A 25,054-nucleotide genomic window follows, 5' to 3' on the forward strand; every position below is an offset into this window, starting at 1 on the left:
GGCAGTGTTTGGCAAGCGCTCCGGGTGTATTTCTGCCATGAAAAGCTTTTCAGTGAAAACTCATCTGCCTGTCAGATGCCGGTCGGAGTCGGCATAAAACATGCTCGGCTTTAGATCTCTTCGGAGGTTATCGCGCCTTAAATTGTTTTTTTTTTTTTATAGATTTTCAATGTTGTATCACTTAACCAAATAAGTATATGTACATATTGAACGCAAACTAGTCCCTCAACTATTGAAAAATCTTGATAAAATTCGGTGAGCAGAAATATTTCGGTGTCCGATTAGACATTTGTCGGAATCGGCCGGATCGGACTACTATAGCATACATACCCCGTACAACCGATTTTGCGGAAAAGGAATTTATTATATTGAAGCTTCAAATTTCACCATATACACATATTGTTGTCTCAAAAAATTGTATATAGCATACATATATCCTTTATAACCGATTATTCAGATAAGAAGCTTTTCAGCTGTTTAACAACTAGAGTCTTCAAATTTTACCATATATTTATCACATGCAACCTCGACCGATTTTTCAGATAAGAAACTTTTCGTAATTCCTGCCCCACCTTAACAGTCGGAAGCTTAAAATTCCACCAAATACTAGTATATAGCATATATTGTTGTCTGAAAAAATCATAGAGAATGGTTGTATATATATAACATATATCCCATGCAACTGATTGCTCAGATAAGAACTTTTCGCAATTTCTACACCATTTTAATAGCTATAAACTTCAAATTTCACCAAATGCTTACGTATATAGCTTAAATTGTTATGTGAAAAAATCATAAGAAACCATTCGTAATTGTTACCCCATTTTAACAGCAGACAATTTTACCATTTGCTGTCCTATGTAGAACATATTCTCGTCAAAAAAATCGATGAAATCGGTCGTATATGGGTCATTATTTTACAAATCGAACAACTTTTGAGATTTCATAAGTTTGATTCGGCTCAACCTTTTTTTTAAGTTGCTCACACGAAATAAGCAAATACCAGTATCAGGATGTCCTCGAAAAATTGTTTTTTTTTTTTCAGAGATCTGCATGTGCTCAGATTCGATGGGTAAGCAAACTTGCCCACATTCAAAATGCTATGTCTTTGGTTCCACTCGTCGTATCATATTCATTTGTTTTATTTTGAAGATAACAATAATTACTTTATAACTGCGTTAAAAAAAATTTAATTTTATAAAATCAAAATAAAACAATTCAGGAACATAACATCAAAACCAAGAAAAATTGAACAAGGGGTGCCACAGTGTGCTGTCCTATCCACACTTCTGTTTATCTTCAACATGGCAAGCACTCCGGGTGTATTTCTGCCATGAAAAGCTCTTCAGTGAAAACTCATCTGCCTGGCAGATGACGTTCGGAGTCACCACTGAAAACGCGATTTGATCAATTTTAAGAAATGAAAGTGGGATGATTTCAAACTATACTGACAATCTGCTGGCATCCCTATCCCGACTGATGACCGTCAAGGGGAGCGTGCCTTCCGCAAGGTTGTAGAATCCGCTTCGGCTCGTCTTATTCCCGCCGGAAGAATTGCGGAAATATGGCCACATTTTCCAGCGGAGGCCGCCAATCTAGTGAGAGCACGACCCCCCGGCGACCCCCGCTATTAAAGCCTGGGAAACCAGCTAACATAGGAGATTCTCACCGTGCTATTCTCTCCTATCGCCAGTAGCCAAGACACTGAAGCCATTCTGCTTCGCAAATCTTGCCAATCATCACCATCGCTTTCAAAATTACCGCGCTAAACGCCATTAACACACATATAAATTGCGGAATAAATCAAAACCCCCACCATAGGACAGTACTCGTTGCGTTAGACCTGTCAAAAGCTTTTGATACGGTCAACCACGGCACGTTACTGCAAGACCTGGAAGGGTCATCCCTTCCCCCAAGTCTCAAAACGTGGACCGCAAATTATCTGTCCGGTCCGCAAGCGTCAGTGCAATTCAGGAACATAACATCAAAACCAAGAAAAATTAAACAAGGGGTGCCACAGTGTGCTGTCCTATCCACACTTCTTTTTAACTTCTACATATCGAAGCTACCTTCACCACCAGAAGGAGTCACGAGCATGCAATCACAATTGTTCCTAAAATCCATAGCCGTAATAAAATCCTCAAATATCTTGCCGGCAGCTCTTTGGGTAAAGAAAAAGAAACACTCACTATTACTTACAAAGCAACTGTCCAGCCGATTGCATGCTACGCGTCCCCGATATGCTCGCCAAGACAAAAAGTTACTCACTGGATGAAAATACAGCCCTGCCTCAGAACCGCTACGGGCTGTCTTCTTATGTCCCCAGAAAACCCCCTACACAATGAGGCGAGAGTACTGGGCATCCCAACAGACAACTGATTGATAATGCTACACCTCCCAGGGGCTTAAGGGGTCATCTCCATAAGCATTATGAGACCATACGGCACCTGAGAACACAGCCGTGTGAAGCAAAAAAGCACAAGCAGGTCCTCAGTGATATCCATAAACAGGCGTCGGACGTCTATACCAGGAATTGCGAATCCAGTACTTAACGAAAAATACATAGAACTAGCAGAAGAGGAAGACGCGCGTCACTCTAGCTCAACTTGGATCTAGGTACTGTAACAGGTTAAACTCTTACCTATTCAGAATCAACCCCCACATACAAAATGTATGTCATGCTTGCAATGTGTCCCCACATGACACCATCTCTTCAATTGTAATGTGGAACCAACGCCTTTAACAGCCCTACCACTATGGTCCACCCATGTTGAAACAGCAAGTTTCTATGGACTCCAGTTAGAGGACATTGATGACAATTTGTGATCGGTCGCACCTATTGGATGGAGCGAAGCACTACTACAACAACAACCACACTCCCCACATAACACCAACGATCTCTTTGATTGTAATGTGAAACCAACGCCTCTAACACCCCTATCACTATGGTCCACTCCAGTTGAAACTAGAAGTTTCCTTGAACTCCCGTTAGAGGACATCGGTCGCAAACTTTATTTTTGGTTGTGCAATTTTAATTAAAGCAAAGTTGGCAAAAGGAAACCATGGAAAATTTTTATATTTTACAACGAATATGACACTCTTGTGAATTCCCTAATTGTAAGGAAGTTGCAGCCTAATCCTTTCAATAATGTCCGAGCACACCTCTTTCTAAAATTTTAGACTTTGATTTATAATATGTATACATTTTCAATGTTGCGGCCACCGTGGTGTGATGGTAGCGTGCTCCGCCTACCACACCGTATGCCTTGGGTTCACACCCCGGGCAAAGCAACATCAAAATTTTAGAAATAAGGTTTTTCAATTAGAAGAAAATGTTTCTAAGCGGGGTCGCCCCTCGGCAGTGTTTGGCAAGCGCTCCGGGTGTATTTCTGCCATGAAAAGCTCTTCAGTGAAAACTCATCTGCCTGGCAGATGCCGTTCGGAGTCGGCATAAAACATGCTCGGCTTTAGATCTCTTCGGAGGTTATCGCGCCTTAAATTGTTTTTTGTTTTTTGTTTATAGATTTTCAATGTTGTATCACTTAACCAAATATGTATATGTACATATGTATATGCACATATGTCTATGTACGGCTTGAAAAAGTTTGACCACATATCTAATTGGAGAACCACAATTGTAAGTGAAACTATTGTTTCAAACCGTATAATCCAGATATTGTTTTTATATATCTATGTATTTTTATACCTTTCATGAAAATGAAATGGTATATTAAGTTTGTCAGAAATCTCAAAATAGTAAATCCTAAAAGGAGAAGGATAGACCCATTAATAAGTTACTGAAATGATCGGGATGACGAGCTGAGTTGATTTAGCAATATCCGTCTATCTGTCTGTTTGTTTGAACGCAAACTAGTCCCTCAACTATTGAAAAATCTTGATAAAATTCGGTGAGCAGAAATATTTCGGTGTCCGATTAGACATTTGTCGGAATCGGCCGGATCGGACTACTATAGCATACATACCCCGTACAACCGATTTTGCGGAAAAGGAATTTATTAGACTGAAGCTTCAAATTTCACCATATACACATATTGTTGTCTCAAAAAATTTTATATAGCATACATATATCCTTTATAACCGATTATTCAGATAAGAAGCTTTTCAGCTGTTTAACAGCTAGAGTCTTCAAATTTTACCATATATTTATCACATTCAACCTCGACCGATTTTTCAGATAAGAAACTTTTCGTAAATACTGCCCCACTTTAACAGTCGGAAGCTTAAAATTCTACCAAATACTTGAGTATATAGCATATATTGATGTCTGAAAAAATCATAGAGAATGGTTGTATATATATAGCATATATCCCATGCAACTGATTGCTCAGATAAAAACTTTTCGCAATTTCTACACCCTTTTAATAGCTATAAACTTCAAATTTCACCAAATGCTTACGTATAAATTGTTATGTGAAAAGATCATAAGAAACCATTCGTAATTGTTACCCCATTTTAAAAGCAGACAATTTTACCATTTGCTGTCCTATGTAGAACATATTGTCGTCAAAAAAATCGATGAAATCGGTCGTATATGGGTCATTATTTTACAAATCGAACAACTTTTGAGATTTCATAAGTTTGATTCGGCTCAACCTTTTTTTAAGTTTCTCGCACGAAATAAGCAAATACCTGTATCAGGATATCCTCTAAAAATTGTTTTTTTTTTTTTTTCAGAGATCTGCATGTGCCCAGATTCGATGGGTAAGCAAACTTGCCCACATTCAAAATGCTGTGTCTTTGGTTCCACTCGTCGTATCTTATTCATTTTTGTTTTATTTTGAAGATAACAATATTTACTTTATAACTGCGTTAAAAAATGTAATTTTATAAAATCAAAATAAAACAATTCAGGAACATAACATCAAAACCAAGAAAAATTAAACAAGGGGTGCCACAGTGTGCTGTCCTATCCACACTTCTGTTTAACTTCTACATATCGAAGCTACCTTCACCACCAGAAGTAGTCACGAGCATGCAATCACAATTGTTCCTAAAATACATAGCCGTAATAAAATCCTCAAATGTCTTGCCGGCAGCACTTTGGGTAAAGAAAAAGAAACGCTCACTATTACTTACAAAGCAACTGTCCGGCCGATTGCATGCTACGCGTCCCCGATATGGTCGCCAAGACAAAAAGTTACTCACTGGATGAAAATACAGCCCTGCCTCAGAACCGCTACGGGTTGTCTTCTTCTGTCCCCAGAAAACCCCCTACACAATGAGGCGAGAGTACTGGGCATCCCAACAGACAACTGATTGATAATGCTACACCTCCCAGGGGCTTAAGGGGTCATCTCCATAAGCATTATGAGGACATACGGCACCTGAGAGCACAGCCTTGTGAAGCAAAAAAGCACAATCAGGTCCTCAGTGATATCCATAAACAGGCGTCGGACGTCTATACCAGGAATTGCGAATCCAGTACTTAACGAAAAATACATAGAACTAGCAGTAGAGGAAGACACTCTCCCTAGGGAAACGCGCGTCACTCTAGCTCAACTTGGATCTAGGTACTGTAACAGGTTAAACTCTTACCTATTCAGAATCAACCCCCACATAAAAAAGTATGCCCTGCTTGTAATATTTCCCCACATGACACTTACCATCTCTTCAATTGTAATGTGGGTAGGGCACAGTTAGACGGAAAAAGCTTATTAAAATGTATGCAGATAGTCCAAATTTAGGGCAGAACAACGTCTGTCGGGTCTGCTAGTAATTTATAATAAATTATAAATTATAATACTTATTTTTGTAAAATTAAGATTTTACAATTTATTTTAATATTATTATATTTTATTATTATAAGTAGAAAATGAGCAGGGTTTATTGAACGTATTCGGTCTAATATATAAACAAACTTATACAATATCAATTTTACAAAAATAACAAACTCAGTCTTGAAGACGGCAGTTGATGTACTAATTAATTACTACAAACCGTTAAAACCTACTTAAGAATAATTTTTAATTGTTTTTGTTTTTATCGGCCTATTGATAAATGATTCAAGGTTCGATTCGAGCTCAAGGCCAGAACAATGATAATTATTGTTATTTTTAAATTTTTCTAAATTTGAAAAATTGTATTTTGTTTTTGGAATAGTAAGTAGAAAATTTTTCAGACAACCTGCCATAGCTGCGCAGATAGATCCATTTCGAAGGGTGCTAAGCCTTCATCATCAGTACGCTTTAGGCATGCTGCGCTAACCATTTAGCTATACAGCGGTGGTTTGTTTGACTGGCAAATTTGCTACTTCTATTCCTTTTTACCAACTATATTTTTTCAGTGTTGCGCCATCTGGTGCAAATCACTGATAATGCTGGATTTTTGTTTATTGTCAATTACTTTGTTTGACATTGCCAAGTGCTCATTGTTTATTAACAATTGTTTTTGTTTTTATCGGCCTATTGATAAATGATTCAAGGTTCGATTCGAGCTCAAGGCCAGAACAATAATTTTTTTCTAATGATATTATTGTTATTTTTTAATTGTTCTAAATTTGAAAAATTGTATTTTGTTTTTGGAATAGTAAGTAGAAAATTTTCAGACAACCTGCCATAGCTGCGCAGATAGATCCATTTCGAAGGGTGCTAAGCCTTTATCATCAGTACCCTTTATGCATGCTGCGCTAACCATTTAGCTATACAGCGGTGGTTTGTTTGACTGGCTAATTTGCTACTTCTATTCCTTTTTACCAACTATATTTGTTCAGTGTTGCGCCATCTGGTGCAAATCACTGATAATTCTGGATTTTTGTTTATTGTCAATTACTTTGTTTGACATTCCCAAGTGCTCATGGTTTATTAACAATTGTTTTTGTTTTTATCGGCCTATTGATAAATGATTCAAGGTTCGATTCGAGCTCAAGGCCAGAACAATCATTTTTTTCTAGTGATAATTATTGTTATTTTTTAATTTTTCTAAAAAAAAATTGTATTTTGTTTTTCAAATTTAGAAAAATTAAAAAATAACAATAATTATATTTAGAAAAAAATTAGATATTGTTCTGGCCTTGAGCTCGAATCGAACCTTGAATAATTTTTAATTTCATTTAAATTTATACATATTTCATAATAATAATTTCATAACTTGAACATCAACTGAATAATCATCCAAAGGAAAAATCTTTGCTTTTACTGTTCCTTCTGCCACTGGAATCATGCAGTGGTATGTCAAAGTCCCTTTCACTGCTACTGCCTTTTTAAATCTAGCTTCAAGGTTCTTTTCCTCTTTGTAGTATTCCTCGTTTTCCACATATTTTAATGAAATATTAGGGATAGCCGCTATTGCCCAATCAAATAATTCTTATTCGCGTTTAATTAACATTTAACCTTCGGCATTTTCCTAATAATATTAATTTAAAACTCGCAGTAATAAAGCAAGAACTTTCTGAATTAAGGAAATGAACGATGTTTCTACATTGAAATAAAATTTAATTCTGTTTTCTATTTACAATCTTAAATCTACTTATACTAATTAGACATAAATAATAATTTCGTAAAACTAGTAGGTTTATTTACAAGTACATATATCTATGTATGTTGTAGTAGTTGTATACAATTACACTAGTCAACAAGAGAAATTACTTTGAAGTCTAACTATTAATTTTGATGTACAATGGCCCCTAAGTACAAAAACCCCCAAATTTTAAAATTGTATGGATACGATTTTCTTTTTTTTTTTTCTTTTTCTAAAATCACGAATTTTCACATTTATTTTATCATATCTTGGAAATTACTTATCTAACACCAGTGGATTCACCGCAAAATTTTCTTCACGTCTTGATAAGAACATTTTTTTATATAATCGACGGTTGTGGAGTTATTCACATAAAAATGTAAAAAAAATTTTTTTTTTTGCAAAATCGAACTTTTTTATTTTTCAAAAATTCATAAAAAATCGAAGGTTTTAAAAACTAACAATTTTTTTCACGGTCTTAAAACTGTAAACATTATAAATAATTAAAACCTTATTTCGTAAAAATACATGAATAAATGTTGGTTTTATTGACAATAAAGTGAAAATACCCAATTTAGCGAAAATTTTGTATATCAAGCCTATTATAGGTTTTTTACAAACAAATTATTTAGGTATGACATTTTGCGCAACTTTGTCTTTTTAAAACTTACTACGGGCATCGCCAGAAATGAGAAAACTCCCTAGTGACACCCAAAAATTTTTCCCCGCCAATTTTTCTTAAGGCAAAAAGCAGATCATAAGAAAAAATGCCTCATACTGTATGGAAAATTTAAGTTGCCAACGCGGGTTTTCGTAAGAAAGAAGTATGGTCATATATATTTGTTATGAAATAAATACAACTTTTTCCTTGAGGCATTTCTTGCGATGTTCTTAGAATACTTAAATCATAAAAACAAAAAAATTAAATTATCACTCCGTCATAGAAACTGTTATACCTACCTACTGAACATCCCAGCCGGCACAGGCCATTTCCCATAGCATATGAAGTTTTTTTGAAAACCCCTTTTTTCAAACCCTTTCGCAGATAGTGGTTAAACAATTTACAGACTCATTAGATGCCTGCCCTGTATGGTATATTGTCGTCGATTGTGACAAACTTAACGAAAAAAAAAGATACATACTTTTGAAAATCGAAGTGGTCTGCGACTATTTAAAGTAATTCATTTAGTTCATTCAATGTTATTTAACTAGCATTACTGATCGCGAAAAGTCAAGTTGTCAACAACAGTAAAAAAGTGTTGGTGAAAAAGTGGTTAGTGAATTAAAAAAAAAAATGAATAATAACAGTAGAAAATTTGTCTGCAAAAATGACCCGAGTATATTTTGTTATGTATGTGGTCTTACACTACTGCAAAAGGGCGGAGAAATTTCACTATTTCACTACCAAATTCATATAAGGATTATTTTAAAATAGATGTTGAGAATTTGAGCCAATATTGGACGCCAAATTCAATTTGTGATAGCTGTATATATATTTTAAAGAAATGGAAATCCTACCCTCAGTAAGTAACAATTACATTTATTAATTAAAAATATTTATGATACTCATTTTTCACAGAGGAAACATGCAAATTGAAAAACCTATGATGTGGAGAGAAACATGTGATCATGATGCTAACTGTTACTTTTGTTTAAGTAAAAAAAAAAAGGATTTGAAAACATATGATTTGGTCTTATCCCACGATTTCAGCTGGTGGTTTTACTCTTCCCGTGCTAGATTCAGATGGAGTTCCACGTCCTGAAAATCAACATGATACGTATACTGAAGTTCCTCCATCGCCTATTTCTTCGTCTTCAAAAATCTCCAGCGTATCAGATGGATTTTGCCCAAAGCCTCTGACACAGTCCTTGTTAAACGATCTTATAAGAGACCTAGAGCTTCCAAAAGATAAGTCAGAGCTAATTGCATCCCGTCTAAAAGAAAGACATTTATTAGAAAAACAGGTTACGATAACTACCTATCGTGAGCGACATAAGCCATATGCTTGTTTTTATAGAAATAAAAACAATATATGTTTTTGCTATGATATAACTGGACTTTTTGGAAAGCTTGGCCAAACATATAACGCAAGTGAATGGAGATTATTTATTGATAGTAACAAAGAAAGCCTTAAAGCAGTTTTATTACACAATGGCCATCAGAACCCATTAATACCCATCGCACACGCCGTAAATATGAAGGAGACTTGAAACCATGTCCAAACTTTTAAAATATATTCATTATGAAAAACACGATTGGAAAATATGTTGCGACTTGAATGTGGTAGCTTTACTAACTGGACTACAAGGTGGTTACACAAAACATTGTTGTTTTCTTTGCCTTTGGGATAGCCGAGATCGAAGCGCACATTATGTAAGGAAGGACTGGACAGCAAGAACCAATCACGAAGTAGGCACACACAATATAAAATATGCTGCTCTAATAACAAAGGAGAATGTGATTTTTCCGCCATTACACATCAAGCTTGGACTAGTCAAGAATTTTGTTAAGGCGCTAAACAAAAATGAAAAAGCATTCGATTATATTCAAACAATATTTCCAAAATTATCCGCTTAAAAAATGTCTGAAGGAGTTTTTGATGGTCCACAAATCCGAAAACTACTACAGAGCTCAACATTCGAGACGTTACTATCACCCGATGAAAAGGCTGCTTGGAATTCATTTAGGCTGATTGCTTAAAATTTTTTAGGAAATAATCGGGGTCCAAATTATAAGGAAATCATTTCTGATTTACTAACCAACTATTAGAAAATCGGTAAGTAGGAATATGATATGATTTTTGTATATTCATCATAATTGTAACCTCTAAATTACATATACATATAATTTCAGGTGCAAACATGTCTCTAAAAATGCATTTCCTACACTCGCCAAGGGGAACGTGCTTTCCGCAAGGTCATTGAATCCGCCTAGGCTCGTTTCATTCCCGCCGAGGGAATTCCAGATATCTGGCCTCATTTTCCGGCGGAGGCCGCAAATGTAGAGAGAGAACGTGACCTTATAAGACGATCCCGGCGACCCCCAAAGGATATAAACCACCGCATCAGATTGCTTGATGAATGAACACAAGCAGGCGAAATGGGAGGAGCATTTAAAGAATTGTTACCTCTTTGCCGGTGTGGGTAGCTTTGTTCCACCGTAAAGTCCCTATCGAATCCGTCTAAGCACAATGACAAAATTCCCATCGCCTTTGGCGATAAAGTGTTGTCGGATGCGAAAAAAAATGCGCGAGCGCTTTTTGCCGACAATATGTAATGCATTCTACGGTTGACAAAGTTAGACGGCGAGTCAACAGACGCGCACACAAACATAAATACAGCGCGTCCCCAATTACCATCACCGCCAAAGGGGTTGAGCATGCCATCGTTCATTCTAAACCATATAAAGCAGAGAGATTTAATTATCTAGCGCATGTCTTCAACTTGTCCCTTTCCACCTCCGTCATCCCCAAAAAATGGAATATGGCCAATGTGTTTCCGCTAAAAATGCCTGGGAAACCAGCTAACATAGGAGATTCTTATCATCTTATATCTCTCCTATCGCCAGTAGCGAAGACACTTGAAGCCATTTTGCTTGCCTAATTTAATGTAAATTCGCAACTAGCCAATCATCAGTATGGCTTCCGAAAATGACATAGCACTACCACCGCGCTAAATGACATTAGCACTCAGATTAATTCCGGATTAAATCAAAACCCCCACCATAGGACAGTACTCGTTGCGTTAGACCTGTCAAAAGCTTTTTATACGTTCAACCATGGTACGTTATTGCAAGACCTGGGGGCCTACTCTGTATTGCGATGCGAAAGCAAAAATACGCGAAATCGCAAAATCGGTACTATGTATCTTGACATTCGCATGCATATTTTGACTTTCGCATTCACATTTTGCCCATTCGCAATTTTTCTCCCTTTTCGCATTGCCGGCACTCTGTATTGCGAAAGCGAATGTCAAACAGCATTCATTTTCGCATCTTTCTTGCTACAAGTAATAGGCATTCGCATTGTACAAATATGTAAGTATTAATTGATGATTTTATAAATTGATATCTTTATATTCATTGTACATTCTTTTGAAAATATATAGGACAACTCAAAAAACAAAACAAACACAAAAGCAACAATTCAAACTCCTAGTGGACTTCATGGCAATACACCCAGATTTGGCCAAAGGGTTACTTAAAACACCCAACGCGAAAACAACGGCCAATAATTTGGAGTTGTCCCTTATAATCCTCCTATCAATTCTTTCTTCATTTAAATCGTCCCATAATGCTACAGAATCCATTTTTTAATTTGTTCAACAAAATTTATCGTTAGCCGAAATTGTAATCGCCTTGTTTGTTTTGTTCTCTTTCTTTGACTTTGGTCAGTGATGCATACTCAAGCAAAAAATTAGCGAAAAATAAAAAAGCGACACTGTTAGCAATGCGATAGCGCTACAGAGTTCCAATTACCCTTCGCATCGCAATTTATTTTCACATCGCACTGCCTTTCGCATCGCAATACAGAGTAGGCCCCCTGGAAGGGTCTCCCCTTCCCCCAAGTCTCAAAGGTGGACCGCAAATTATCTGTCTGTTCGGCAAGCATCGGTGTAATTCAGGAACGTACCATCCAAACCAAGAATAGTTAAACAAGAGGTGCCACAGGGTGATGTCCTATCCCCACTTTTGTTTAACTTGTACATACCAAAGCTACCTTCACCACCAGAAGGAGTCACTATCGTTTCCTACGCCGATGACTGCATAATAATGGTCACAGGCCCAGGCCCCCAGATCCATGAGCTTTGTAACAAAATAAACAGATATCTCCCTGATCTCCAGTTTCTTCGCCTCTCGAAACCCAACATTGTCACCGATTAAATCATCGGCGACCTTATTTACAACATGGATGCATCGACCATATTGAACATCCACGTCGATGGCACCACGCTGCCAACTGTCTTATGCCCCAAAATCTTGGGTGTGATGTTCGATCAGGATCTACGTTTTGGAGAGCATGCAGCCGCAATTGTACCGAAAATCCAGAGCCGTAATAAAATCCTCAGATCTCTTGCCCTCACGGTCATTACCACTTACAAAGCAACTGGCCAGCCGATTGCATGCTACGCGTCCCCGATATGGTCGCCAAGCCTAAAGACTACGAATTGGAAGAAAAAACAGGCCTGCCAAAATACCGCCCTCAGAACCGCTACGGGCTGTCTTCTTATGTCCCCAGAAGACAATCGACATAACGAGCCGAGAATACTCCCCATTATGGATAGAAGCACTGCTACAACAACAACAACAACATTGTTCAGATAAGAGTCTTATCGTTTTTTCTGCCCCATTTTACCAGCTAGAAGCTTCAAATAGCACCGTATGCTTGCGTATATAAAATATATTGTTGTCTGAAAAAATCATAGAGATCGGTTGTATATATAGTATGTGTCCCATGCAACCGATTGTTCAGATAACTTTTCGCCATTTCTATACACAGCTATAAGCCTCAAATTTCACCAAATGCTTACGTCTATAGCTTACATTGTTGCGTCAAAAGTCATATGAATCTCTTCGTAATTTCTTCCTCATTTTAACAGCCAGAAGCTTCAAATTTCACCATGGCTTTCATATGCGAGTATAGCACATATTGTCTGAAAAAATCTAAGAGGTCGGTTGCTGTTGGTTAACAGTGCTTCGCCCCATTCAATGGGGACGACCACTCAGAAATTGTCATCAAAGTCCTCTAACGGCAGTCCAAGGAAAGTGGCAGTCTCAACAGGGTCGGACCATAGCGAGATTGGTGTTAGAGACGTAGGTTCCACATTACAACTGAAAAGATGGTTGGTGTCATGTGGGAACCCATCCATGCAGGACACGCATTGCGTATGTCGGGGTTGATTCTGGATAAGTAAGAGTTTAACCTGTTCCAGTATCCAGAAGGAAGTTGGACCAGGGTGAAGCGTTTACCGATTCTGTGTGGATTTGGCTTAGGGCCTTCTTATGCTTGTCTGGATCAAACGGCTGTGTTGGCAGGTACCAGATGTCGTCATACTGCTCATGAAGATGTTCCCTTAACCCTAGTGGAGACGGGTCTAGATCAAGTAGTTGAATGCTAGGATGTCCTGGTTTGTGACAATTTAGCAAAAACTGCCTGTTCAGCATTTGGTTGAGCTATTTCCCCTAACGATGTAGGTCGTGCTCGGAGATCATAAAGAGACATCCGGTGGCAGTTCTGATTGCAACATTTTGATAGGCCTGCAACGTTTTCTAGTATGTGTTCTTAAGACCAGGCGATCAAACTGGTGACACATAGCTCATGGGCGGCCGGCCAATTGCTTTGTACGTGGTTAGCAACGTTTCTTTATCCTTTCCTCAGGTTCTGCCGGGAAGCGACTTGAGGATTTGGTTGCGGCTTTGTACTTTAGATACAATTTCGGTGGCATGAGCCTTGAAGGTCAGAGTATTATCGAACGTTACCCCTAATATTTTTGGGTGACTGACAGTCGTAGTGTGACACCATCGACGTGAACGTCCAATATTTGCGACATCTGTTCCTTCTACGTCGTAAACATAGTGGTCGTGGATTTTGTCGGTGATGATGCCAGGTTGGACGAGGTGAATATCGGGGAGATAGCTCTTTATTTTAGAAACTAATTCATATAATTGAAGGGTCCCGTTGTTGGTGCGTGGCTAGGCGAAGGTGTGCCCTTCAGCGCCAGTGTCTTTTAGCATTGGCATGGCGATTTCGTCTGAGCATATTGATTTAGAGGGCTTGACCTTGTGGTTAGCTTCTTCTGTTGGCACGGCGTCTGGCCTTGTCTACTGAAGAATGCATTATGAATTATCGGCAAAAGGCGCCCGCGTATTTCTTCGAATCAGAAAAAGTTTTATCGCCGAAGGCTATGGATACTTTATGTTGTTGTTGTTGTTGTAGCAATGCTCGCCCCACCTAATAGCCGCGACCGATCACAAATTGTCATCAATATCCTCTAACGGGAGTCCAAGGAAACTTGCCGTTTCAACAGGGGTGGACCATAAGGAAAGGGGTGTTAGAGGCGTTGGTTCCACATTACAATTAAAGAGATGGTTGGTGTCATGTGGGGACACATTGCAAGCAGGGCATACATTTTGTATGTCGGGGTTGATTCTGGATAGGTAAGAGTTTAACCTGTTACAGTATCCAGAACGAAGTTGAGCAAGAGTGACACGCGTTTCCCTGGGGAGTATGCGTTCCTCTTCTGCGAGTTCTGGATATTTTTCTTCGAGTACTGGATTCACCGGGCAATTCCCGACATAAAGGTCCGACGCCTGTCTATGGAGTTCACCAAGGACCTGCTTGTGTTTTTCCGCTTCATACGGCTGGGTTCTCAGGTGCCGTATTTCCTCAAAATGCTTACGGAGATGACTCCTTAGGCCCCTAGGCGGTGCTGGTTCGTCAATCAGATGTCTGTTGGGATGCCCAGGTTTCTGGGTATTCAACAGAAACTGTTTGGTCAGCATCTCATTTCTCTCCCTGATGGGGAGTATTCTCGCCTCATTATGCAGATGGTGTTCTGGGGACATAAGAAGACAGCCCGTGGCGATTCTGAGAGCAGTATTTTGGCAGGCCTGTAGTTTCTTCCAGTGGGTGGTTTTTAGGCTTGGCGACCATATGGGTGACGCGTAGCACGTAATCGGCTGGCTAATTGCTTTGTATGTGGTCAAGAGCGTTTCTTTATCTTTTCCCCAGGTACTGCCAGCAAGGGATTTGAGGATTTTATTACGGCTCTGAATTCTTGGAACAATTGCGGTTGCGTGCGCACCAAAATGTAGATCCTGATCAAACGTCACACCCAAGATTTTGGGGTGTAGGACAGTCGGTAGCGTAGTGCCATCGACGTGGATGTTCAATATGGTCGACATTTGGGGTCCATGTTGTAAACAAGGTCGCGGAAGATTTAGTCGGTGACAATGCCAGGTTTCGCGAGGCGAAAAAACTGGAGAGATCAGGGAGATAGCCGTTTATTTTATTGCATAGCTCATCGATCTTTGGGCCTGGGCCTGTGGCCATTATTGTGCAGCCATCGGCGTAGGAAACGATAGTGACTCCTTCCGGTGGTGAAGGTAGCTTAGATATGTAGAAATTAAACAAAAGCGGGGATAGGACACCACCCTGTGGCACCCCTTGTTTAATTCTCCTTTGTTTTGATGTTTCGTTTCTGAATTGCACCGATGCCTGCCGACCACCCAGATAATTTGCGGTCCACCTTTTAAGACATGGGGGAAGGGTGGACCCTTCCAGGTCTTGCAGTAACGAGCCATGGTTGACCGTATCAAAAGCTTTTGATAGGTCTAACGCTACGAGTACTGTTCTATGGTGGGGATATTGATTCAAACCGCAATTTATCTGGGAGCTAATGACATTTAGCGCGGAGGTAGTGCTATGGAGTTTTCTGAAGCCATGCTGATGAGGGGCTAGCTGCAAATGTGCTTGGAAATAAGGGAGCAAAATGGCTTCAAGCGTCTTTGCCACTGGCGATAGGAGATATATCGGACGATATGACTCACCTACGTTAGCTGCTTTCCCAGGCTTTAGTAGCGGGACCACCTTGGCCATTTTCCATTTCTCGGGTATGACAAAGGTGGAAAGAGACAGGTTGAAGACATGCGCTAAATATTTGAAACCCTCTTTCCCTAGGTTTTTAAGCATCGGCATGGCTATGCCGTCTGGGCCCACTGCTGTGGATGGTTTAGCGCGACCAATGGCGTCCTCAACCTCTCTAGCGGTGATGGTAATTGGTGACGCGCTGAGTTTGTGTTTATGTGCGTGTCTATTGGCTCTCCGTCTATCTTTGTCGACCGTAGGATGCATTATATATTGTCGGCAGAAAACGCTCGCGCATTTTTTCGCATCCGACAGCACCTTATCGCCAAAGGCGATGGAAACTTTGTCTTTGTGCTTAGTCGGATTCGATAGGGACTTTACGGTGGACCAAAGTTTACCTATACCGGTAGAGAGGTTACAACCTCTTAGGTGCTCTTCCCATTTCGCCCGCTTGTGTTCGTCCACAAGCAATCTGATGCGTTGGTTTATATCCCTTATTTGGGGGTCGCCTGGATCAAGCTGTATTATAAGGTCGCGTTCCCTCGCTAAGCTCGCGGCCTCCGCCGGGAAGTGGGGCCGGATTTCGGGAATTCTCCCGGCGGGAATGAAATGTGCCGCGGCGGATTCAATGACCTTACGGAAGGCACGCTCCCCTTGGCGGGCATCAGTCGGGATAGGGAGGGCAGCAAAGCTGCTGTCTGTTGCAGATTTATATTCTTCCCACTTTCCTTTTTTGAAGTTTATGAAAGTGCGTTTTTCGGTGACGATGAAGTCGGCGGTACGCTCGAACGAAATAAGTATGGGCAGGTGGTCGGATGCCAATGTTACCATCGGCTGCCAGTTGACGCAGTTTACGAGTTCTGCGCTTACGATTGAGATATCTGGCGAGCTATGACAGCTTCCTACCATACGTGTGGGGGCGTCTCCGTTTATTGTGCAGAACGTCGTTTCGTCTATTTGATCCGCCAACATCTCACCCCTACTGTCCGCCCGCAAGCTTGAATGCCATAGGTCGTGATGGGCATTGAAATCGCCTAAGATAATGCGATTGTTGCCAGTGAGTAAGGCCTCGATATTAGGGTGGTATCCACTGGGGCAACAGGTGACAGGAGGGATGTAGATGTTGATGATTTCTAGATTTGCATCGCCTGACCGGACAGATAGGCCTTGACGTTCTAAGACATTGTCACTGCGGTCGATGCCAGGATCAAATATATGATATTGCACAGAGTGGTGTATGATAAACGCGAGGCCGCCTCCATTTCCGCTCTCGCGGTCTTTCCTGTGGACATTATAACCAGAGCAGGTCTGCAATGCAGATCTTGCTGTGAGTTTAGTCTCTTGAATCGCAGCAATGCGGATGTTGTGCCGCTTCATGAAATCGACTATCTCCGTAATCTTCCCAGTTAGTCCATTACAGTTGAACTGCAGAATTCTGAAGTGCATGAGGGGTGACGCCGCCACTCTAGGGGTAAGTGAGGGGTGACTACGCCTAGGTTGTGGAAGGCCAGGACGCAATTGCTGTTGTGGCCTTGGGACTGGGCGCCCTTGGGCAAGCATTGGGGTACCCGGATGATTTGGGTTTGCGACCTGGCAACATGGCGCGATGAAACCCGTCGAGGGGTTGCCGTCGCGGAGACCAGAACATCTAGGAAAGTGCCACCACCCAAGGCAGGAGCTGCATTGAGCGGATGTCGCAAACCTATATATTCTGTGCTGGCAGACGGTGCAAACGGAGGCAGGGACTAAGAGTCTGTTTCCCTGACCTGCACGATTGCTGCCAGAAAAGAGGGGGGGAGAAGAAGACGGGGGCAGGGGCTGATGCTCAGCATTGCTACCAGTTCTACTACGAAGGTAGTAGTTATGAGTGGTATCAGCTGTTTGAGTTGTTGGCGCCGAGGGGCGCGAGCAGCAGCGGGTACTTGTTGTGGCTTGCTGAGCAGCGAAGCTGCTGGAAGGTAGTAGGGATACGCTTAGGCGTAGACTACGGGACGCCCTTGGGCGTGAGCAGCAAGGAGCCACAAAAGATTTATAAAAGTTACGTGGACGTCGGGTTTTGGGATCAAGCCCAGAACAACCTGTCCGATGCAACCATCCCTTGCACGAGACACACTGAACAGAGTATGACCGTCCTAAAAGATTCTTTTCTGGCAGATGCAGCAAAACCATTTCTCATGACCGGGGTCAGGAGACGGACCCGGATTGGGTTCGATACCTTCCCGGAGTAAGAGAATATGTAGCAGTCCTGCTGCAAGGAGCTGCTGGGAGGATGACAATTTGTGGGAGGGACGAAACAAATTAAATGGGGTCACACTGAAATGACAGTCCTTGGTCGGGAAAAATCCCGAGTCGCTCCGGTACATAGAACTGACTGCCTTGGGATACTTTATCGTTGTGTTTAGTTGGATTCGAAAGCGATTTGAGGGTTAACCACAATTTATCAACACCCGCAGAGAGGTTGCAGTAATTTAGATGCTTCTCCCACCTGGCACATTCGTGTTCATTTACCATTCTCACAATATCCAAGTTGAGACTCAGAATATTGGGGTCCCTAGAGTCGAGATGTCTCAGCAGGTGACGTTCGGGTGCTAAGTTTGCAACTTCAGCAAGACCTTGCGGAACTCACGCTCGCCTTGTCGGACATCAGTTAGGATGGAAAGAGCAGCAAATGATTGATTTGTGAAGGTTGTATAGCCTTCCCAGTTAGCTTTTTTTAAATTAATTAAAGTCCGCTTTTCAGAGATGATGAAATTGGCAGGTCACTGTATTGAAAATTGTATGGGCAGGTGGTCTAACATAAGCATCGGCTGCCTTTCAATGCAGTTTATGAACCCTGCGCTGACGACTGAGATGTCAGGCGAGTGGTGACAATTACGTGCAATTTCAGAGATTCGTGTTCATTTGCCATCCTCATAATATCCAAGTTGAGACTCCGAATATTGGGGTCTCTTGGGTCGAGATGTCTCACCAGGTCACGTTCTTTTGCTAAGTTTGTAACTTAGCCGGACCTTGCGGAACTCACGCTCGCCTTGTCGGACATCAGTTGGAATGGGAAGAGCAGCAAATGATTGATTTGTGAAGGTTGTACAGCCTTCCTAGTATTGAAAATAGTATGGGCAGATGGTCTAAAATAAGCATCGGCTGCCTTTCAACGCAGTTTATGTACCCTGCGCTGACGACTGAGATGTCAGGCGAGTTGTGACATTACCTGATTTTCAGAGATGATGAAATTAGCAGGTCACTGTATTGAAAATAGAATGGGCAGGTGGTCTAAACTAAACATCGGCTGCCTTTCAACGCAGTTTATGAACCCAGCGACCATTTTATGAACCTGGCGACTGAGATGCCAGGCGAGTTGTGACAATTACCTGCAATTCTGGTGGACTTATAGGACATTGAAATTAAACCTTTTAAATCCAATAAGCTTACCTTATTTAAACATGAAAACTGTACTGTCCGTCCACTCCAGGCTAACTGTAGCCGTGCAGGCGCTTTTATACCCTCTGTTTTTTACAATTATGCTCCTGTTTTTGAAACTTTTATCCACTTAAGGATGGTTGTCTCTCAGTGTTGAGTTGGGTTGAACTGGCCGCTCAATAAAGACCTCATATAGACTGAATGTGTCCATTGTGTTACCATAATTTGTTTGACGACCAAACGAAAGAACCCCAATCAGGTGCCAGGACATATGTTGTAGAATAACTGCGTCCTCTTGGCAAATAGTTACTAGCAGTTTTCTGGGACCCAGCTTAATTCTTGCCTCGAGATCTGGCTACTATGCCGCCCCTAATAGCTGGAGCCTTGACATGGCGAGCGCAGGACACGAACACATAACGTGCTCAAACGTTTCTTCCTGCAGCTCACACTTCCTTCACTTGATGTTACTGATGAGGCCTAACTTATAAGCATGTGCCGCCAGAAGGCAGTGCCCAGTCAGTATGCCCATCGTGAGCCTTAATTATTTTCTCTTCAGAGATATGAACCACTTTGTGAGTCTAATATCGTATTGACAAATGATGTAAAAATTTTGCAGGCCCGCGCTTTTGTCCACGCTTTTCCTGCGTGGTGGATCATATGCAACTCCTGTATCCTTTTGATTTCTCCCAAACGGATTGGGACTTCTATCGTCGACTCAGCGAGTGTTGCACCCTCCTTTGCCAATTCATCGGCCTTTTCGTTACCTTCCATCCCTTTATGGCCAGGAACCCAGTAAAGATGTTCAACACAAAAATATCGTGATAACCGACGCAGACAAAGGCAATAAAACAGTGGCACTATATAAAGATGATTACATGACAAAGATGAGAACAATACTAGACGACAAAAGTACGTATAAAACGATGAGGAGTGACCCCACGAATGAGCTCCAAAAAAAGAATAACAAAATAGTAGAAGAGCTTCACAAAAACAAACAAATCAATTCAAAAGAAAAACAACTATTAGCATGTTCCACTGCAATTGCCCCAAGAATTTATGGGCTTCCTAAAATACACAAACGTGATATTCCACTTCGTCCAATTGTATCATCAATTAACGCTCCATGCTACAACATGTCTAGGTATATAGGAAATATACTTAAAAGTTTAGTATCTAATGAGCACAACATTAAAAATTCCTTCGAGTTTAAAGAACGGCTGAATGCCATAAAGGTCAATGACGAAGATATATTAGTTTCCTTTGATGTAGTATCACTATTTACGAACATTAAAACTATTCTTGCTACAAAAATAATTTTAAAAAAGTGGGGGGAAATAGAAAAAACAACAAACATACAAAAGAGAAATTTCCAACAAATGATAGAATTCTGTCTTAAAGAAAACAACCACTTCGTTTGGGGTGAAAAACTGTATGCCCAAACATTTGGGATGCCCATGGGCAACCCTCTGTCACCAACCATCGCAGATATAGTCATGGACGGCTTACTCAACGACTCCATATCTAAACTAAAAACACTACACAAAATCGAGATAAAATTATTGGTTAAATATGTAGACGATATCTTCGCGATAGTGAAAAGAGATGATGTGGATACTATCCTAGATACACTAAATAAGTACCACAATAAATGAAAGTTCACTCTTGAAACCGAAACGAATTTTAGCATACCCTTTTTAGATACACGGGTTCATAGATATAATAACATTCTGACACTAGATTGGCACACAAAACCTACCTCGTCTGGCCGCCTGATAAACTTTCTATCAGCCCAACCCTTCAAATACAAAATAAATACCGCAAAAAATCTTATCAACAAAGTCTTAACTATTAGCCATCAAAACTTCTGGGAAGCAAACATAAGAAAAATTAAACAAATTCTTACAAACAATAACTTTCCAAAAACACTTATAGACAGCCTAATTCGAGAGAAAATGTCAAATGTTGAAAATAATATCAATACAAATACAACAAGAACCACAACTGATCAACCCAAACAGTATTACAGTGTTAAGTACATACCTGGATTAACCGAATACTTCTACAAGCACATTACGTCTGACAACAATAACATATGTTTAGCATACACATCGAATAATACATTATCTAGTATCTTCACAAAAACCAAAACCCCTCTCAAAAATTCACAACAAAATAACATTGTCTATGAAATACCATGCAAAGGTAAAGAAAACGAAAGCTGCGATAAAATATACATAGGCACGACTAAGCGAAGTCTAGGAGTACGCCTAAATGAGCATGAAGCAGACATAAGGAAAAAGAAAATCAACACAGCGCTATCGCAACACACCACATCAAGCGGTCACTCAGCTGATATGAAAAATGTCAAAATATTAGACAAAGAGAAACGAACAAAAATCAGATACACTATAGAGAGCTTACGATTAATGGAGAAAAGGAACAAAACAGTAAACATAAAAGAAGACAAGGATTGCATTTCCGCGGCTTATTTGTTATGCCTTTAAATTCTGTTGTTTAGTTTGACAATTGTACCACATATAGATGGTATTAGCGATATGTTTTTATAATATAAAATTTAACATATATGTATATGTAAGTCCATTTTCGTTTATTGTTTTTTGTTTGGTTTTAATTTTTGGACATTGTTGAAATTTTAAACAACTATTTTTATAATTTCATGTCAAATTACGTTGGTAAATTGAAAAAATATTTAAATTAATGCAGTTTCGCCCCTGAGGAAGCTAAGGTGCTTAGCGAAACGTTGGGACGTAATAGTGGAGTTTTACTTGCACTAAAAGCAACATTATGGTCAAGAAAAGCCTATCATAACACAAAAATATTTACAATAATTTATTGACCGGCTACAACTAATATTAATCATCACGGAAGGCCTGCCGATAGAATACAGCATAAATTTAAACGTTTTTCAAGAACCAACAACAACAAAAAGATGAAGAACTACTACCTACACATGAAGTATAAATACGGGGAAGCAACTTGCGTTACCTTAAAACATCTTAGCAAGCAAAAACAAAAGTTAGCCAACTTAAAATGTCAACTCAAGTTTTTATTAGAATGCAAGCGGTATAGCATAACGCCAACCCATCTCAACAATGCCATCAAAAATATCACAATCAACACCACGTCCAACCAAGTAAAAAAGCAACTAGAAAAAACCAAAAAACTATTTCTTAACAAAGTATTGAACATCGAAATTACACAAACAAATATAGACATAAAAATTTCCAACAACAACATACACCATGCGGAAAATAGGTTAAAACGACAATTAAATAATACAGATTTTTCCAATTTTATCGAAAAACAAAACTTCTTAAGCCAAAGAATAACAAAAGAAAGAGAAGAAACACACAAATCAAAATTAAATAGACTAAAATACCAACAAATATGCGATATTGGTATCCACATAAACAACGACTTTTTTGTAAACAAAACCAACATTGAATTTCCGGACGAAGTTAGATGGCTACTTTCCCTAGGTAGGAAATTCTCAATACCTACTACAAAAACAAACTTCACACCGATAAATATCATAGCTGAAATGGAACAGGTAATACAAAATATAAAAGACGACAAAGCTAAGGATGTTGCCCGTAACAAATTAAGTAATATGGTATTGCAGTTTAAACGAAATGCCCGACACAATGAAAAAGAAAAATTCATCCTTCATGCCTTTAATAAAGCAAGAACCTTTTTAAATCAACACAAAAATATCGTGATAACCGACGCAGACAAAGGCAATAAAACAGTGGCACTATATAAAGATGAAAACAACTACTTCGTTTGGGGTGAAAAACTGTATGCCCAAACATTTGGGATGCCCATGGGCAACCCTCTGTCACCAACCATCGCAGATATAGTCATGGACGACTTACTCAACGACTCCATATCTAAACTAAAAACACTACACAACATCGAGATAAAATTATTGGTTAAATATGTAGACGATATCTTCGCGATAGTGAAAAGAGATGATGTGGATACTATCCTAGATACACTAAATAAGTACCACAATAAATTAAAGTTCACTCTTGAAACCGAAACGAATTTTAGCATACCCTTTTTCGATACACGGGTTCATAGATATAATAACATTCTGACATTAGATTGGCACACAAAACCTACCTCGTCTGGCCGCCTGATAAACTTTCTATCAGCCCAACCCTTCAAATACAAAATAAATACCGCAAAAAATCTTATCAACAAAGTCTTAACTATTAGCCATCAAAACTTCTGGGAAGCAAACATAAGAAAAATTAAACAAATTCTTACAAACAATAACTTTCCAAAAACACTTATAGACAGCCTAATTCGAGAGAAAATGTCAAATGTTGAAAATAATATCAATACAAATACAACAAGAACCACAACTGATCAACCCAAACAGTATTACAGTGTTAAGTACATACCTAGATTAACCGAATACTTCTACAAGCACATTACGTCTGACAACAATAACATATGTTTAGCATACACATCGAATAATACATTATCTAGTATCTTCACAAAAACCAAAACCCCTCTCAAAACTTCACAACAAAATAACATTGTCTATGAAATACCATGCAAAGGTAAAGAAAACGAAAGCTGCGATAAAATATACATAGGCACGACTAAGCGAAGTCTAGGAGTACGCCTAAATGAGCATGAAGCAGACATAAGGAAAAAGAAAATCAACACAGCGCTATCGCAACACACCACATCAAGCGGTCACTCAGCTGATATGAAAAATGTCAAAATATTAGACAAAGAGAAACGAACAAAAATCAGATACACTATAGAGAGCTTACGAATAATGGAGAAAAGGAACAAAACAGTAAACATAAAAGAAGACAAGGATTGCATTTCCGCGGCTTATTTGTTATGCCTTTAAATTCTGTTGTTTAGTTTGACAATTGTACCACATATAGATGGTATTAGCGATATGTTTTTATAATAGAAAATTTAACATATATGTATATGTAAGTCCATTTTCGTTTATTGTTTTTTGTTTGGTTTTAATTTTTGGACATTGTTGAAATTTTAAACAACTATTTTTATAATTTCATGTCAAATTACGTAGGTAAATTGAAAAAATATTTAAATAAATGCAGTTTCGCCCCTGAGGAAGCTAAGGTGCTTAGCGAAACGTTGGGACGTAATAGTGGAGTTTTACTTGCACTAAAAGCAACATTATGGTCAAGAAAAGCCTATCATAACACAAAAATATTTACAATAATTTATTGACCGGCTACAACTAATATTAATCATCACGGAAGGCCTGCCGATAGAATACAGCATAAATTTAAACGTTTTTCAAGAACCAACAACAACAAAAAGATGAAGAACTACTACCTACACATGAAGTATAAATACGGGGAAGCCACTTGCGTTACCTTAAAACATCTTAGCAAGCAAAAACAAAAGTTAGCCAACTTAAAATGTCAACTCAAGTTTTTATTAGAATGCAAGCGGTATAGCATAACGCCAACCCATCTCAACAATGCCATCAAAAATATCACAATCAACACCACGTCCAACCAAGTAAAAAAGCAACTAGAAAAAACCAAAAAACT

General features: G+C 39.4%; 1 protein-coding gene across 5 annotated transcripts in view; it reads left to right on the forward strand.

Moving 5' to 3' along the window:
* Window positions 1-25,054, forward strand: part of Adi1 (acireductone dioxygenase 1) — a 322,358-nt gene that overhangs the window by 273,048 nt on the left and 24,256 nt on the right. For 3 of the 5 annotated variants that reach the window (XM_067757444.1, XM_067757440.1, XM_067757441.1), the window contains one exon: window positions 4,696-4,722. The exons of the other annotated variants lie outside the window; for them this stretch is intronic. In XM_067757444.1, coding sequence (XP_067613545.1) covers window positions 4,696-4,722 — 27 coding nt within the window. The remainder of the gene's footprint in view (window positions 1-4,695; window positions 4,723-25,054) is intronic. 5 annotated transcript variants of the gene reach the window in all.

This window comes from Eurosta solidaginis, chromosome 5 (assembly GCF_040869045.1).
Source record: "Eurosta solidaginis isolate ZX-2024a chromosome 5, ASM4086904v1, whole genome shotgun sequence".
In the NCBI taxonomy this organism is placed as follows: domain Eukaryota; kingdom Metazoa; phylum Arthropoda; class Insecta; order Diptera; family Tephritidae; genus Eurosta; species Eurosta solidaginis.